Genomic DNA, 18560 nt, shown 5'->3' on the forward strand with positions numbered 1-18560 from the left:
CTTTAACGTTCTTTTCCAATGGATTGCGCAATCACTATGCTAACTGTGCTGGCTTGCTCTGCAGTGAGACCGCATTGCTGTTCTTCTGCATATCGCTATTAAAGTGTTCAAAACCTTTTAGTATATGAAGTAAATGTCTATAGTTTAGCTGGTTTATATAATGTACAGTCACTGTACATTATAAACACTGTACTACAGTGTTTATTTTATTTTATTTTTCTCAAAACTCTGTGCATAGGTGAGGCACACAGTTTTTCTGCCTCATGACAGGGGGCGCTGGTAATTACAGATTCTTCTTGCGCCTCCTCGGCTGCAGAATAATAGAATTAGTGACAGCAAGCTACAGTTAACAGTTAGCAAGTTAAGTGCAACCATCCAGTCATTTTTTTCGTGTTGCTTGGCCTTATTTTCAGAATGTTGGATTACATATCTAAATTGAAAGAATTTTCTAAACTGGACTTTCAATCGAAGCAGGAGATAATAATTAAAGGAAGACCAACACCGGACTGTATAGCTCAGAAACGGTGAGGGATGAATGTAAATCTCCTGGACAGCTTCTCATCTTTTTGGCCAAGAAGGATCTCATTGAAACTATTCCTGAAGCAACAAAGTTGCTTCAGCTCGTGCTCACTGTTCCAGCTACTACAGCATCAGTGGAGCGGTCATTCTCAGCACAAAAGACTGAAAACATACAGTCGGAACAGGACTGATGAAGGACGACTTTCTTCACTGGTAGTGATCTCCATTGAGACAGAGAGACGTGGACTTCATTTATAAGTAAAGGTAAGGCGATTATAACGTTTTTTTAAATCTTTTTTTCTATGCTATAGTTTGTATACAGTATATATAAAGAATGCTGACATGACATTTTAAACAAAACGTTAATTGTTGCCAATCAAATGGTGAATAAGCTACTCTGTGGAGTTCATGTGTTTGTAAATCTGACTGTGATGACGTCAGTGCCTCACCAGCCATGAACCTCACCGCACGTCACTGCTCAGCAGTGACATGATTATGACGCACCGTGCCTCGCTGTGTCTTGTGCTGGCAAGTTCAAGAGTTTGCTTTGCCGGAGGTGATTGTTAGCAGAGATGGCGTAAGTTTGGTGCTTTCCGGGATCGCGAATGTGCGTGGTGTGCGTGTTGATCCCCCATCACCGGGACATTTCAACGAGTCGCTGTCACCTCACTAGTGACATGATTACGACGTCTCGCTGTGTCTTGTGCTGGCAAGTTCAAGAGTTTGCTTTGTCGAGGTGATTGTTAGCAGCGATGGCGTAATTTTGGTGCTTTCCGGGATCGCGAATGTGCAGGACGGTTCGCCCCGCCCGCCTTCTTTTGTTGCATTTTATTCCGCGCCCATTGAATCATCGGACTCGCGCCTTTTGTTGTAATAAAATCTCTGCCAGCACCTACGGGACTCGAAGTGGATGCAGATGACATCGAGGACCTTGTTGCTGACCATAATGAAGTCCTCAACACAGAGGATTTGATTTGCCTACAAGAGGACAAGCAGAAGCAGGCCATTCACGAGTTGATGTGCAGGCTTTTATTGAACAGTTCCATCCAGAAAAGGCTATGAGAATCATCAACATGATGAATGATAATGTGATGCCTCAGTTTCGTAAGATCTTACAAGTCAGAAAGCAACAGGGATCAATTAAGAGCCATCAACGACCATCACAAATGTAAATAAAGTGACTTATTATACAGTGCAGTGTATTTCTTTCATTACATTATAATAGCACATTTATTATACATAGAATAAGGTATGTTGTGTGAAGTTTTAAGGCTTATTTAGTTGAAAATTATATTTTATGGAGACCTGGGAACGGATTATTCTCATTTTAATGGTTTCCTGTGGGAATTTTTTTTGGGATACACACTTTTCTCCTTACACACTGTCTGGGAACCAATTAAGTTCGTAAGTTTTTTAAACTCATGTTTGCGTCGCTCAGATTCAATCGCAAAGCCCTCTTATTTTGTAAGGCTCCGCCAGAAGCGTGAGTAGTTAAGGGGTTGTAGCTTTACTGGTGTCCTGTCACCTGACTTCCGGTCGGAGACGGGAAAAAAGTTGAATCCCCACCCTCTCTTGTCGCGCGGACGTAAAAGTTAGTTCGCGTTCCACGGAGCTCGGAAACGGAATGTAATAACACGACGAGATGGGATTATGATATTTTTCAACACGACAAACTTCCTCTATGTCCGTCGGAGTGGTGCAGCTTAACCCCGTTCAAGAACCACCACCGCGAGGATGAGGAGGATAAGGTCGACGAGGTCCACTTTGGAAAGATAAGGGCCGGCATGTTGTTTTGGAAGAGTTTCGTTATGCCTCCTGTGGAATTTTCCTTCACGATTTGACCATTTTTTCCCTGCGGGGATGCGTGGCGGTCACCCCCGAAAGTTGTCGTAAAACACTGACCCGGCTGGGCTTGAATGCTCCCTTTCCTGCTATTCTTCTCTCCACTCCTCTGCGCTTCCTGCTTGCGTTGGCTCCACTCGATTTACTGGCTAAAAATATTTCAAAACAGAGCTCAGAGTCCAGTCAGGAAGCCCGGGTGAACTTTTGTCAGCTTCTTGTCTTTTCTGTCTTTCGAGTCGTTCCATAGCGTCGTTTCACTTCACTAAAAGGCTAAAAATACTGACAAATATTTCTGAGAATCCATTCAGAAATCCTTTGAGAACTTTAGTCTGAGCTTCATGGCTTTTGGTTAATTCTTAGTTTAATCCCCTAAAAGCAATTTACAACTCCGGCTCCTGGCAAAAAATCTGGTAAAGAAAAATAACCTTAGAGTCCAAACTGGAAGCCTTTGGTGGATCTTCTCCATTTTTCTTTGTCATTTTAGTCTTGACCGAGGACCTCACAAAGTCCAGTCAGGAAGTCTTACATTCTAAATGAATGGCTAAAAGTACATAACAAGCTAAGAAAATGTTGATGCACCGAAGCCAGCATCTCGCCTCTGTGAGTTTATAAAAAAAAGCAGCAATTCAGCTGGTGTCAAGCGAAGGAAGGAACGAATGCTCTCCTCTTTATGAGGGTGTAAAATACAGGCCAGTGATTCCGAGACATTAGATTGCGCTCCAACCATGTGTTGGGAGACAGCACAGCGCATGACTTGACGCCACTCGGCATCAAATTTTTAATTCCCACCATCCAAACCCGGTCGCCTAAGATGCAGCAGCCTGCGTTTATTTCCCGTGCGGTCGAATTATTTGTGAACGAGTCGATTGTGGCTTTTGAACATTTCACTCATCCCCAATGAACCAACGAGACAGACGGGAAAGGGAGCGAGGCGCGATAAAGTACTCCATTGTACTTTATTTTCAAACCCTGGGGGTGCAGAGTCCAACCCAGCCAAAAGGAGTGTTGGCGGTTCGATGGAGCCGCTGAAGAACATATTCAGCCGAAGCCCGTTGTCCAACTGGAAGAACTTGGAGCAGTCGCAAAAAGGCAACTTCACCAACCCGGTGTGGACGGCCTTATTTGACTATGAGGCGTCCTGCAAAGATGAGCTGACCCTGCGCAAGGGCGACCTGGTGGAGGTCCTCTCACTAGACTCTGAGATCTCGGGCGACGAAGGTTGGTGGGCGGGGAAGGTCAACAACAAGGTGGGCATCTTCCCCTCCAACTATGGATCCTTCAAGCCCGGCGGCTACGGGAAGCTACCGGGCGGCGCCGTGGTCAGCCAACTGGACCCGGTGGCCATTGTGGGCGACTTTGAACCCGCCGTGGTGAACTTCCGAGAGCTCAGCCTCCAGGAGGTGATCGGGGTGGGGGGCTTTGGCAAGGTGTACCGCGGCACCTGGCGCGGCGCGCTGGTAGCGGTCAAGGCCGCCCGCCAGGACCCGGACGAGGACATCAGCGTGACGGCGCAGAACGTCAGGCAGGAGGCGCGCCTCTTCGCCATGCTCACCCACCCCAACATCATCGCCTTGAAAGGCGTTTGCCTGCAGGAGCCCAACCTCTGCCTCATCATGGAGTACGCCTCGGGGGGGGCGCTCAGCCGGGCGCTGGCCGGACGCCGCATCCCGCCTCACGTTCTGGTCAACTGGGCTGTGCAGATTGCTCGTGGGATGCTCTACCTTCACAGCGAGGCCATCGTCCCCGTCATCCACCGAGACCTCAAGTCCAACAACAGTAAGTGACCACCCCACCCTCCCATTCACTGCCAGAGATGCTTCATCAAAGTTTGGTTCTCAAACATAAGGCAAATTTATCAAGTCAATTTTTTCGTTGTGCAATTGGTGGACTTGCTTTGAGTTTTTAGCGGTCAAAGCTGTAATCAAATAATGAACATAAATATTTTTAAAATTACGTGCTTGGAAAAAAACTTTTTTGGGTTGGGCAACAGGTGGACTTAAAGAGTTTGATGTTTCTCTTTAATCTTAAGTAGGTTCGTTGTCAGATCTCCCAGGCAAGTGACACACAGATGTATCCCAGAGCTTGATCGTGGCGTGGAGTCGAGCAAGTCGTGCTGTGAACTCCGTCCGACGCTGGGCGGGTCTCTGCGAGTCTGCGTGCGTCTCATTTGGATCAAGTTAAATACAATCAAATTCTCCAACAGGCAAAAATTGACAACTAGACTGAGCACGTTTGGCAAATTTTGCCACTGTTGTCGCGGAATTTTCGAATCCAGGCGACAAAAGTAATTATTTTGCATCATTCCATTCTTAGTTTGGGTTGTCAACTCAATTGTGTTTTGCTCCTATTCATTGGTTACAGGTCAGTATCACCATGTGGTTTTGGGGTTGCGTTTCCAATCTGACTGCCAGGCCGGTGAACAATCGCTCAAAGATTTCATGCTCGAGACTCCAAATTTTTATTTCCACTTCACAAACAGACAAAACTCGAAACAATACAGTGATCCCTCGCTACTTCGCGGTTCACTTATCGGGGCTTCAGTGCATCGCAGATTTTTTTTCAGGGTAAAAAACATTTGTATTTTTATTTTTTATTAATGGCTTGCAAATGTGCAAACACAGTAAAAGAAACAACACTGCAAACAACACTGCAAACAAAGCAGAATAAAATTAAACACACTGGCTTTGCTCCATGAGCTGTTCTCTATTCTCACAAAAAGAAAGCCAAAAAACAGAGAGTGCCAATAACTACCGATAACAATGTTCTTCTTTCGGAGAAAGACTCCTTCAGTAGAAAAAGACGCTACAGCGCAGCAAAGTCAGGACGAATAGGCACAGCAGCAAAATATTGTTTTACAACACTGTTCTTTAAACTATTAAAAAAGAGGTTTTATTTTTTGTTTCATTCTGCAGTATGTACAGTTTTGCATTGTAAAATAAAAAAAAAAAGCTGACTACATTGTACTTTGCGGATTACACCTATCGTGGACTATTTTTGGAACGTATCTCCCGCGATAAACAAGGGTTCTCTGTACATCGAAAAAAACACAATCAAGAATACAGTCCCTGACAAAGATCTTGTCGCTTATCCAAGTTGTAGGAACAACAAATAATAACTTGACTTGTAGTTGATCTATTGGAATCAGAAATTACTTATATGAAAGGTGAAGCCCTCTAGATAATGCTTAGTATACCAAAATAAAGTTTAGTATCATTCATTGAGTTTTATCATTTAATTAGGACAGAAAGGTCAGATTTTGCTTGGACAAATGTCTTGTCGCATACAAAAATAATGTAGAAATGATACATATATTTCATTTTGAAGACACAAATATGCTCCAATAACGTCAGAACATAAAGTCATGATGCCTTAGAAAAATAATTAATATTGTGTTTGGCTCCCGTGATCTTGGAGGACTGCATCCATACGTCCTGGCAATGACTCAATGAACTTATTGATGAAGTCATCTGTAATGGCAAAGAAAGAAGTCTTGCAGAACTCCCAGAGTTCATCAAGATTCTTCGGTTTCATCTTCCAAGCCTCCTTCTTCATCTGTCCCCAGACATGTTCAATAACGTTCACGTCTGGTGACTGGGCTGGCCAATCCTGGAGCGCCTTGACCTTCTTTGCTTTCAGGAACTTTGATGTGGAGGCTGAAGTATGAGAAGGAGCACCATCCTACAGCAGAATTTGCCCTCTCTTGCGGTTTGGGATGTAATAGACAGAAAGAATTTCTCAATACTTCAGGCTGTTGATGTTACTGGATGTAACAATAGGTCTTCTGCAGTATTTGCGGCGATTGGGATGCAGTTCAATGGACGATTCATCAGAAAAATCAGGAAAAATCATGGTTTGGGGTTACATCCAGTATGGGGGTGTGCGAGAGATCTGCAGAGTGGATAGCAACACATGTGGTCTACAATGTCACTCTTGACACTGTGAAGGGAACGGTTCCCAGTCATGGGATAGGTTAATGCTAAAATGAAACCTGGGAGCTAGCTAAATGAGTTAAAAAAATACATTCCTTGGAAAGTTTCTATGGGAAGGAGAAAAGGTGACTTTCGAGAAAAAGAATACGACATTTATCAGACCGTCTCGGATCGAGTGAACACTGGCGTGTGTGGCTGCCGCTGTTTTGAAAGGCGCTTATAAATGAAATGTATTATTATTATTATTATTATTATTATTATTATTATTAAATACGGATTTATCTAAAGTTGAGATTCACATGCACCGAGTCCACTCTGCATAGTACGCGGTGATGGTCAGGTGTATTTTTCATGCACTTTGTATTTGCGCTTTATTTTATTTTGACGGCCAGATAGGACGCTCCTCGTGTATTCATTCGTGTTTATTATCATGTTTTGAAAATACAACAGTTTTCATGCGGGTCATATCACATTATTTTGTTGTATTTCTTCAGCCTTTAAAGGACCAGTCCATAAAAATTTGATCTGATGTTAAACCGATTCGTGAGCCAGGCGCCAGTTCAAGAATCCCCGATGGGCCTGCAACTCGATTGCTGAATAGGACCTTGTCAACAAAGCGACAGATGGATCACTCAGAAAAGCATCTTGTCCCGTTACAACGAGGCACCTGACTTTGACAACAAGCGCTCCCCTGTTCCGATCATTCCCTCTAGGTTTCATACACGCGCTAGCGCTCTGTGACATGATCCCAAATGACCCCACGCACTCTCCGCTTTCTGTCAAGACTTATCTTACTTGCCCCTGAGTCGGGTACAGGTAGACCTCTTGGGGTTGAAGCGGGTGGGAGCGGGGGGTTTGAGCCTCCAAAACCAAAAATAGCGACGTTGAGTGGCGTAGGCACAAACACAGCATTTCTGTGCGCCCACCAGATCATATCGTGTCCCTGTTGTTGTTGTGGTTTTTTTTGTATGTTCCCCCCCACCCGTCGTCGCTGGCCTGCCCAGACAAGTCTGAGTGGCGACCGTCCTGTTACGACACCGAGCAATATCCTGTTGTCGTGTCGCTGGCGGAAGGCTTTCCCAAGACTGACCGTTGAGCGAGACGCGTGGATGAACCCAAATCGAACAAAAGGGAATACAAAAAAATAGGCACAAGCTGGGCTGAATGTCGCCGATTGCGCCACCAGTTTCTTTTTTACTGTTGCCATTTTTTAGCCCCCGAGCGGACCCTCATGGGCGACCGCGCGACAAAAGCTTTTGAAACCGAATCTTACAGTCGCTTTCGTCAAATGAACGATTGAATAGGGGCATTTATGTAAGAGGTCTTCTGCCCCCAGCGTCTTTTGTCTACTGGGACTTTGAGCGGGAATGTTTAGGTGAGCGAATCAAGCGCTACCTGGAATTTTCCCATTGCATATTTTGGGCTCATTGATCATTTTATAAAATGACATACTGTATGTAGCATTTTTTTAATGGGGAGTGGGGTGTCTTTTGAGGTGAACCTTGAGCAAATGTGGCTTCTTTACAACGAACACCCCATCTCGCTTCTTCTTCTGTGTTTTGTTATCTGACTTTCAAAGCGCACGTCAGAGAAAAACTGTAAAATGTTATTTTAAGCTTGACTTAAATAAAATTGCATGTTTGTTTCCAACACCGGCCGCTCTGCTTTCTAAATAACATGTTATTTGCCCGCCCGGTGTGGACAAAACAGGGAGTTGAGGAATCTATGAAATCTCAAAATTGACCTACACTACGAATATTTCATGACTTGGTTTCTCTTCGTAGCTTCAAACATCCATTTTTGTTGTTGTTGTTTTTTTTAACCGAGGAGGCCGCTTCCAAACCTGCGCAAAGTGCAAGTGTCAACGCGGCGCATTTCTTGAACTTGTATAACACGTGTTGACTTCGACAGGCGCCGGGAACCCGACACTCTTTAACCCTCAAAGTAACTTGGTGCGACATACTCTAAACGTCCGGCGGTAAATACGACACACTAAGGCACCTGTGTCAAAGTCAAGGCCCGTGGGCCAAATCTGGCCCGCCACATCATTTGATTTGGCCAGCGAAAACAAATCAAACTTGTGAAATTCCACGATGCTTGCGAAAGTCCAAATTTCTTCAGATGTGAAAACTAGTTATTCATTCATTTGTTGCGTGCGCTATATGACATGTGGGGCGATGAAACATTTTAATGGCTTCCCCAAATTCATAACGGCCCCCTAGAGGAAATTCTAACTACAATGTGGATCGCGGCAAAAATAATAATAATTGTTTGACACCCTTGCCTTAAGCACTTGGTACTCGCTGACCTTTTTTTCTTTTTGACAGCTTTTTGGGATCAACAGTTTTTTTTTCTTGTTCCGCGATGGGACAGGCGTGTGTGAGCTGTGCCTCTACCAGCATGTTTTCATTCACCAGATGCACACTACAAACATCCCTCTCTTAAGAATGCGTGTGTGTTGCCTTTGCAGTGTTTGCATGCATGTGTGGTTAATGTTTAAGCAGGGGCCATTTTCCTCGCGATTTTGTGACTTTGGCACGTTCCTTTCCGTGCCTGATCACGAGTTAAAATTCACATTGGCTTTGTTGTTGTGTGTTTTTACGTTGTTGGCTCACGACCGACGCAAGATGGCTGAAATGTCAGCCAAGCGATGTTTCTCAGCTTTATCCCGCGCCATTTGGCTACATCGCAGTGGCTGTGTATCCGGCGCCATTGGTGTCTTGGTGACATTTTACTTTGGAAATTCACCTGATGCAAAACGTGGAGGCTTGCAGTTAAATTTTTAAGGTTTTGGGCAACGCGAGCCATAAATGAAATGTATTATTATTATTATTATTGTATGCATAGAATATCAGAATCAGAATACCTTTATTCGTCCCACAATGGGAAAATTTGCAGTCCACAGCAGCAATTGAAAAGGGATGGGGTAGGAGTGGGGGTGAAAGGATAGAAAAAATAAAGAGCAAGTGCAACGGATAACACACGTACACAAAAAAATGGTGTTCGCTGCAAAGATAATATGATGGTCACCATGGTAACGATGAAACTTACCTTCAAAATAAGATACAAAATGCATGCAATACGACTCACCATCACCACATATTTTACAGTGGGTTTAGTGTGTGGAAATCTCATTGAGATAAATCCGTATTTGAAGTAAGACATCAATACCATCGATTAAATGTCGCCTCCTTTTTCTTAAAATTCGTAAACTCCTGTTGTGTCTCCTGACCTCAAAAGAAAAAAATCCAAAAACGCTTGTTTTTGATTCATTTCGCTACCTCCCGGATTTCATTTTACTGGCAACCTATCAACGTGATCAAACTGCGCCTTGACCCGCATCTGTCACAGAAATAACAGACAATCCGGTATAATTTCAAAATAAAATATATTTCAGATTCCAATTTAAATAAAACAGAAGTAATGTAAGTTATTCTTTCTGTGCGGCCCAGTATCAAATAACCCACGGACCACTACCGGTCCTCAGCCCGTGGTTTTCTATATATTCCCATGAAATAAATAACTACCAAACCCTCACAATACTCGTCATTAGTCATGCGCAAAGCTTCCCGTGAATAAAAAGAACCTACAGCCACCGTTTATTTGATTGTCGGTTTAAAAAGCAGGATTAAAGTCAAAATCAGCTTTATTGTCAAATATGCTAATATGCATGACATACAGCACAGATGAAATTAATGTCCTCTCGGACACAGCGTGCAAGGCATGCAAGGCACTTGTAACGTGGCTAAAAAGACATACAATTGACAACAGACAATACATGTAATTTCTGAATGTAAAGTGAGGTAGTGTAGTCTGGAAAGTGAGGTAGTGACCTATGTAAAGTGAGGAAGTGACGTATGCAAAAACAAACAAGAAAGGGTTGAAGTGAGGTCTTGCAGAAAAAATGAGAAAGAACAAATAAATACAGTTCTGGATGATAGTAAAGCATGTAGCGTGTACTCAGAGTTCGGTGAGTGTGGCAGTGGGAAGGGGCAGGGTGGGCAGGGCTGGGAGGGAGTTGAGTCTCCAGACTGCCTGGTGGCAGAAACTGTCCTTGAGCCTGCTGGTCTTGGCTCGGAGACTCCGCAGTCTCCTACCCGATGGCAGCAGGTTGAAGAGGCTGTGGGAGGGGTGGGTTGGATCGCCAGCGATCCTGATGGCTCTGCGGGTGAGGCGGGTGTTGTAGATGTCCTGAAGGGGGGGAGAGAGACACCGATGATCTTCTCAGCTGTCCTCACGATGCGCTGCAGAGTCTTACGGCAGGACACGGTGCGGGCACCGTACAACACGGTGGTATAGCTGGTCAGGATGCTCTCGATGGTACTGCGGTAGAAGGAGGTCGTGATGGGGGTCGGGGCTCCAACACTTTTGAGCTTGCGGAGGAAGCACAGGCGCTGGTGGGATCTCTTGGCCAGTGTTGCCGTGTTGTGGCTCCAGGACAGGTCTTCGGATATGTGCACTCCCAGGACCTTGGTGCTGCTCACTCTCCACTGCAGCACCGTCGATGGTGAGTGGAGCATGCTGGGGGCGCACTCTCCTGAAGTCCACAACAATCTCCTTCGTCTTCTCCACATTCAGACGGAGATTATTGTCTTTGCACCACGTGGCCAGGCGGCTGACCTAGTCCCTGTAGGCTGTCTCCTCATCGTTGTTGATGAGGCCCACCACAGTCGTGTCATCCGCAAACTTTATGAAGAGGGTGGAGCTGGGTGATGATGGTGAGCAGTCATGTGTGAGCAGAGTGAAGAGGAGGGGGCTCAGCACACACCCCTGGGGGGCCCCTGTGTTCAGCGTGATGGTGCTGGAAGTGTTGTTTCCAACTCTGACTGCCTGTGGTCTCCCCGTCCGGAAGTCCAGCAGCCAGTTGCACAGGGAGGTGCTGATCCCCAGTTTGCTCAGTTTGTCGGTGAGCTGTTGGAGGATAATTGTGTTGAATGCTGAGCTGAAGTCGATGAACAGCATTCTGGCGTAGGAGTCTCTGGTCTCCAGATGGGTGAGCGCTGTGTGGAGAGCAGTGGAGAGGGCATCGTCGGTCGAGCGGTTGGGCCGATATGCAAACTGGAAAGGGTCATGGTTGGGGGGGAGGGCAGCCTTGATGTGGTTCATAACTAGCCGCTCGAAGCGCTTCATGAGGATGGGAGTGAGTGCGACTGGGCGGTAGTCATTGTGGCAGGTGGGGGACGACTTCTTAGGGACCGGGAAGATGGTGGTGGCTTTGAGGCACGTGGGCACAACAGCCTGGCTCAGAGAGGTGTTGAAGATGTCCGTGAAGACATCTGTGAGCTCCTCAGCGCAGTCTCTCAGAACACGGCCAGGAATGCCGTCGGGACCTGCGGCTTTGCGTGCGTTGGTCCCTCTGAGGGATCGCCTCATGCTGTAATCGGACAGTGTCAGCACCTGTTCGCCGGGAGGTGGTGGGGTCTTCTGTGCTGGAGAGCTGTTGTCTGCCTCAAAGCGGGCGAAGAAGTCATTCAGCACGTTAGGTTAGGTGAACGTTAGGTTATTAAAGAGGATCATTTTCGACATCCAGTGAACTTTGTCGACATGCTTCCTGTTACGTCCTTTTTGTCAAATGAGCCCATTTCCTGCGTTCAAGCGTGCCACTATTTTTCCGCTGGTTTGCTATAGAATTGCAGTAGACCCAATGTGAACGTTAGGTTATTAAAACCCTGGAAAATACAAAGACTATGAACCCGCGATGGAGGAAAGTGTAGTCCTTTTCTATATTAAAATACATTTCTAAATAGAATAAATTAATTTTGTGTTGTTCAATATTCACGATATGTTGGAAAGGCAACATTGGCAAATATATGTAAACAAATATATCCCAATCTTCACTCTTTGAAAACAATACTTTGCCCATCTGCAAATTTGCCTTGGCTATTTTCTGCACAGTGCCGATCACAAGATCACAAACAAGGGTGAAGGATGGGGGGGCAATAGGAGCCTTTTCTGCTCGAGGCTCAGTGTCCTTCTCACCTTTTGACTTCTTCCTAATCCTCAGTTCCACGGCGCTTTCCTTTCCTGCCGGAGAGATAGTGCCGTCGCTTCCCGACAAGGTCACAATTATATGACCGTAAACAACTGAGGAGCAGTCGCGGAGCGCCATATTGCACGCATGTGTCATTTCGCCTCTCCAGATGTGGCACGAACGCAAACGCGATTGCTTTAAAAAGGGACTTTCCTGTTTTTCGCTTTGTCTTGTTGTTTAGAACACTTTGCCATCTTGGATTGGAACGGTGGCACGGCGGAGGGGGGGAGAGTCACCTCCTCGGCCAAGTGCTGAGCAAAGGTTGTGTCTCCACACACACGTTTGTTAATAAGTGACCGTTTTTTAGGGCACCCCCTGGCCGAGATACTTTGCCCAGAGAATCATTGATGGGTGCATTCCTCGGGAATTTGAGTGGCCTTCCTCACGGGACAAAGCTCTCCAGTTTACTTCATCCATACGATTTTGCGTGTGCGTGCGTGCGTTTCTTGATGGTCATGGTTGGCCACGCATCTAGGGCGGGGCGAGTGCCGATGGTATCGGGCTGATACCAAGGTATCGAAGGATGCTGATACTACAAACTAAAAAAATGTTTGGCACATCATGTGGATCGCGGCAAAAATAATAATAATTGTTTGACACCCTTGCCTTAAGCACTTGGTACTCGCTGACCTTTTTTTCTTTTTGACAGCTTTTTGGGATCAACAGTTTTTTTTTCTTGTTCCGCGATGGGACAGGCGTGTGTGAGCTGTGCCTCTACCAGCATGTTTTCATTCACCAGATGCACACTACAAACATCCCTCTCTTAAGAATGCGTGTGTGTTGCCTTTGCAGTGTTTGCATGCATGTGTGGTTAATGTTTAAGCACATTGACTGGTGTTCTCCAGAGGCCATTTTCCTCGCGATTTTGTGACTTTGGCACGTTCCTTTTCGTGCCTGATCACGAGTTAAAATTCACATTGGCTTTGTTGTTGTGTGTTTTTACGTTGTTGGCTCACGACCGACGCAAGATGGCTGAAATGTCAGCCAAGCGATGTTTCTCAGCTTTATCCCGCGCCGTTTGGCTACATCGCAGTGGCTGTGTATCCGGCGCCATTGGTGTCTTGGTGACATTTTACTTTGGAAATTCACCTGATGCAAAACGTGGAGGCTTGCAGTTAAATTTTTAAGGTTTTGGGCATCGCGAGCCATAAATGAAATGTATTATTATTATTATTATTATTGTATGCATAGAATATCAGAATCAGAATACCTTTATTCGTCCCACAATGGGGAAATTTGCAGTCCACAGCAGCAATTGAAAAGGGATGGGGTGGGGGTGAAAGGATAGAAAAAATAAAGAGCAAGTGCAACGGATAACACACGTACACAAAAAAATGGTGTTCGCTGCAAAGATAATATGATGGTCACCATGGTAACGATGAAACTTACCTTCAAAATAAGATACAAAATGCATGCAATACGACTCACCATCACCACATATTTTACAGTGGGTTTAGTGTGTGGAAATCTCATTGAGATAAATCCATATTTGAAGTAAGACATCAATACCATCGATTAAATGTCGCCTCCTTTTTCTTAAAATTCTAAACTCCTGTTGTGTCTCCTGGCTGAGGACCTCAAAAGAAAAAAATCCAAAAACGCTTGTTTTTGATTCATTTCGCTACCTCCCGGATTTCATTTTACTGGCAACCTATCAACGTGATCAAACTGCGCCTTGACCCGCATCTGTCACAGAAATAACAGACAATCCGGTATAATTTCAAAATAAAATATATTTCAGATTCCAATTTAAATAAAACAGAAGTAATGTAAGTTATTCTTTCTGTGCGGCCCAGTATCAAATAACCCACGGACCACTACCGGTCCTCAGCCCGTGGTTTTCTATATATTCCCATGAAATAAATAACTACCAAACCCTCACAATACTCGTCATTAGTCATGCGCAAAGCTTCCCGTGAATAAAAAGAACCTACAGCCACCGTTTATTTGATTGTCGGTTTAAAAAGCAGGATTAAAGTCAAAATCAGCTTTATTGTCAAATATGCTAATATGCATGACATACAGCACAGATGAAATTAATGTCCTCTCGGACACAGCGTGCAAGGCATGCAAGGCACTTGTAACGTGGCTAAAAAGACATACAATTGACAACAGACAATACATGTAATTTCTGAATGTAAAGTGAGGTAGTGTAGTCTGGAAAGTGAGGTAGTGACCTATGTAAAGTGAGGAAGTGACGTATGCAAAAACAAACAAGAAAGGGTTGAAGTGAGGTCTTGCAGAAAAAATGAGAAAGAACAAATAAATACAGTTCTGGATGATAGTAAAGCATGTAGCGTGTACTCAGAGTTCGGTGAGTGTGGCAGTGGGAAGGGGCAGGGTGGGCAGGGCTGGGAGGGAGTTGAGTCTCCAGACTGCCTGGTGGCAGAAACTGTCCTTGAGCCTGCTGGTCTTGGCTCGGAGACTCCGCAGTCTCCTACCCGATGGCAGCAGGTTGAAGAGGCTGTGGGAGGGGTGGGTTGGATCGCCAGCGATCCTGATGGCTCTGCGGGTGAGGCGGGTGTTGTAGATGTCCTGAAGGGGGGGAGAGAGACACCGATGATCTTCTCAGCTGTCCTCACGATGCGCTGCAGAGTCTTACGGCAGGACACGGTGCGGGCACCGTACAACACGGTGGTATAGCTGGTCAGGATGCTCTCGATGGTACTGCGGTAGAAGGAGGTCGTGATGGGGGTCGGGGCTCCAACACTTTTGAGCTTGCGGAGGAAGCACAGGCGCTGGTGGGATCTCTTGGCCAGTGTTGCCGTGTTGTGGCTCCAGGACAGGTCTTCGGATATGTGCACTCCCAGGACCTTGGTGCTGCTCACTCTCCACTGCAGCACCGTCGATGGTGAGTGGAGCATGCTGGGGGCGCACTCTCCTGAAGTCCACAACAATCTCCTTCGTCTTCTCCACATTCAGACGGAGATTATTGTCTTTGCACCACGTGGCCAGGCGGCTGACCTAGTCCCTGTAGGCTGTCTCCTCATCGTTGTTGATGAGGCCCACCACAGTCGTGTCATCCGCAAACTTTATGAAGAGGGTGGAGCTGGGTGATGATGGTGAGCAGTCATGTGTGAGCAGAGTGAAGAGGAGGGGGCTCAGCACACACCCCTGGGGGGCCCCTGTGTTCAGCGTGATGGTGCTGGAAGTGTTGTTTCCAACTCTGACTGCCTGTGGTCTCCCCGTCCGGAAGTCCAGCAGCCAGTTGCACAGGGAGGTGCTGATCCCCAGTTTGCTCAGTTTGTCGGTGAGCTGTTGGAGGATAATTGTGTTGAATGCTGAGCTGAAGTCGATGAACAGCATTCTGGCGTAGGAGTCTCTGGTCTCCAGATGGGTGAGCGCTGTGTGGAGAGCAGTGGAGAGGGCATCGTCGGTCGAGCGGTTGGGCCGATATGCAAACTGGAAAGGGTCATGGTTGGGGGGGAGGGCAGCCTTGATGTGGTTCATAACTAGCCGCTCGAAGCGCTTCATGAGGATGGGAGTGAGTGCGACTGGGCGGTAGTCATTGTGGCAGGTGGGGGACGACTTCTTAGGGACCGGGAAGATGGTGGTGGCTTTGAGGCACGTGGGCACAACAGCCTGGCTCAGAGAGGTGTTGAAGATGTCCGTGAAGACATCTGTGAGCTCCTCAGCGCAGTCTCTCAGAACACGGCCAGGAATGCCGTCGGGACCTGCGGCTTTGCGTGCGTTGGTCCCTCTGAGGGATCGCCTCATGCTGTAATCGGACAGTGTCAGCACCTGTTCGCCGGGAGGTGGTGGGGTCTTCTGTGCTGGAGAGCTGTTGTCTGCCTCAAAGCGGGCGAAGAAGTCATTCAGCACGTTAGGTTAGGTGAACGTTAGGTTATTAAAGAGGATCATTTTCGACATCCAGTGAACTTTGTCGACATGCTTCCTGTTACGTCCTTTTTGTCAAATGAGCCCATTTCCTGCGTTCAAGCGTGCCACTATTTTTCCGCTGGTTTGCTATAGAATTGCAGTAGACCCAATGTGAACGTTAGGTTATTAAAACCCTGGAAAATACAAAGACTATGAACCCGCGATGGAGGAAAGTGTAGTCCTTTTCTATATTAAAATACATTTCTAAATAGAATAAATTAATTTTGTGTTGTTCAATATTCACGATATGTTGGAAAGGCAACATTGGCAAATATATGTAAACAAATATATCCCAATCTTCACTCTTTGAAAACAATACTTTGCCCATCTGCAAATTTGCCTTGGCTATTTTCTGCACAGTGCCGATCACAAGATCACAAACAAGGGTGAAGGATGGGGGGGCAATAGGAGCCTTTTCTGCTCGAGGCTCAGTGTCCTTCTCACCTTTTGACTTCTTCCTAATCCTCAGTTCCACGGCGCTTTCCTTTCCTGCCGGAGAGATAGTGCCGTCGCTTCCCGACAAGGTCACAATTATATGACCGTAAACAACTGAGGAGCAGTCGCGGAGCGCCATATTGCACGCATGTGTCATTTCGCCTCTCCAGATGTGGCACGAACGCAAACGCGATTGCTTTAAAAAGGGACTTTCCTGTTTTTCGCTTTGTCTTGTTGTTTAGAACACTTTGCCATCTTGGATTGGAACGGTGGCACGGCGGAGGGGGGGAGAGTCACCTCCTCGGCCAAGTGCTGAGCAAAGGTTGTGTCTCCACACACACGTTTGTTAATAAGTGACCGTTTTTTAGGGCACCCCCTGGCCGAGATACTTTGCCCAGAGAATCATTGATGGGTGCATTCCTCGGGAATTTGAGTGGCCTTCCTCACGGGACAAAGCTCTCCAGTTTACTTCATCCATACGATTTTGCGTGTGCGTGCGTGCGTTTCTTGATGGTCATGGTTGGCCACGCATCTAGGGCGGGGCGAGTGCCGATGGTATCGGGCTGATACCAAGGTATCGAAGGATGCTGATACTACAAACTAAAAAAATGTTTGGCACATCATGAGCGTCAAAATGAAATTTTGGTTCAAAATGTTCTATTCTTATTGTATCAGAACGAGTAGGGCACCGGTGTCAAAGTCAAGGCCCGCCACATCATTTTATTTGGCCCGCAAAATCAAATCGAACTCCATGATGCTTGCTAAAGTCCGAACCAAATTTTCAAATTGTTCCATGTAAACCACAATAACCGTCATTATTCTTCACTTCAGATTTGAAAACTAGTTATTCATTCATTTGTTGTGCGTTGTCAGAGATGTTTGTTCGGATACGGTAAACAAAGGCTCAAACACAGGAAGATTGTCTTTTCCTGCCGGCAGTTTTCATAAAGCCACTTTGTGTGCACTTCTTATACCGATGTCCAACCTCTGCAGCCCTCTGCCAAGCTATTTGTTGGGAGTATATGACAATTTAAGTGATACGTTAGTAAAACACAGTCTTCTTGATTTGAATACCACACCCCTGGATGTCCCATCGTACAAGCACCAACACCCATAAACCAACAGAACATAAACATTTTACTGGGTTGTATTTCCATGAACTGATAGATTTGTAACCTGACAAATAAGCTCTTCCTGTGAAGGAGTTTAAATCCTAAATTCCGCCCAAGACCAGATCTCCTACCTGAGGATGACAGTTTAACAGTCTGTGTCTGTTCGCCTCAGATAGACCCCAGATTTTCTGTGCTTCCATCGTGGGCCTTGTGTTCGGCCAACTAAGCATGCAACAGCATGAAACTTTTAAACATGATAACTTTTATTCTATTCTCTATCATGCGTTCAGATTGTAATATGTGGAAGGGATTAAACATTGTAATGGGTTCCCCAATTTCATAAAGGAGAACGAGGAATCCGTAATGACAATATGGCCCGTGGCAAAAAATGACTGACATCCGTGTTGTCGGGGTATCTGTACCTAGTGTCCGTATCAGTGACTACTCAAGTGAATACTCCACACCTGCAAGGGTCCGTCTTGTCTACTCGAACAAATTTGGCTCCGCCTCGTCACTCGGCTTGGTCAGAGGTTGCCGGGCTGTCTGTCAGCCCTCGGCCTCGTCACTCTGGGGCGGGGGACAAAGCTCCAGTTCTTCCCGGGGAAAACCCCTGCCCTGGTCGGAATGCTTCACTCGCCTACGATTGCGAGGCGAAGCAGGGAGGGGAAAGGCGAGACGAGAGAGGGGTCTTTAAGAGCTGACGGGATGGCCAGTATGTGACGTGGGGGGTAAAGAGTCCTCCGTGTCCTCTGGAATGACTTTGAGCCAAAACGATTGCACGGTATTTAAGATCATTTGAATAATCTGAACATC

General features: G+C 46.1%; 1 protein-coding gene across 1 annotated transcript in view; it reads left to right on the forward strand.

Annotated features, from left to right (window-relative positions):
* Positions 1–2071: 2071 nt before the first annotated feature.
* LOC148902294 (mitogen-activated protein kinase kinase kinase 11) overlaps positions 2072–18560 on the forward strand; it is a 34936-nt gene continuing 18447 nt past the window's right edge. Inside the window, exon 1 of the mRNA XM_088990702.1 lies at positions 2072–4137. Within this exon, the coding sequence (XP_088846828.1) occupies positions 3378–4137 (760 nt within the window). The 5' untranslated portion in view covers positions 2072–3377. The remainder of the gene's footprint in view (positions 4138–18560) is intronic.

This window comes from Hippocampus bargibanti, linkage group LG02, assembly GCF_051943395.1.
Source record: "Hippocampus bargibanti isolate YZ-2025 linkage group LG02, ASM5194339v1, whole genome shotgun sequence".
NCBI lineage: Eukaryota > Metazoa > Chordata > Actinopteri > Syngnathiformes > Syngnathidae > Hippocampus > Hippocampus bargibanti.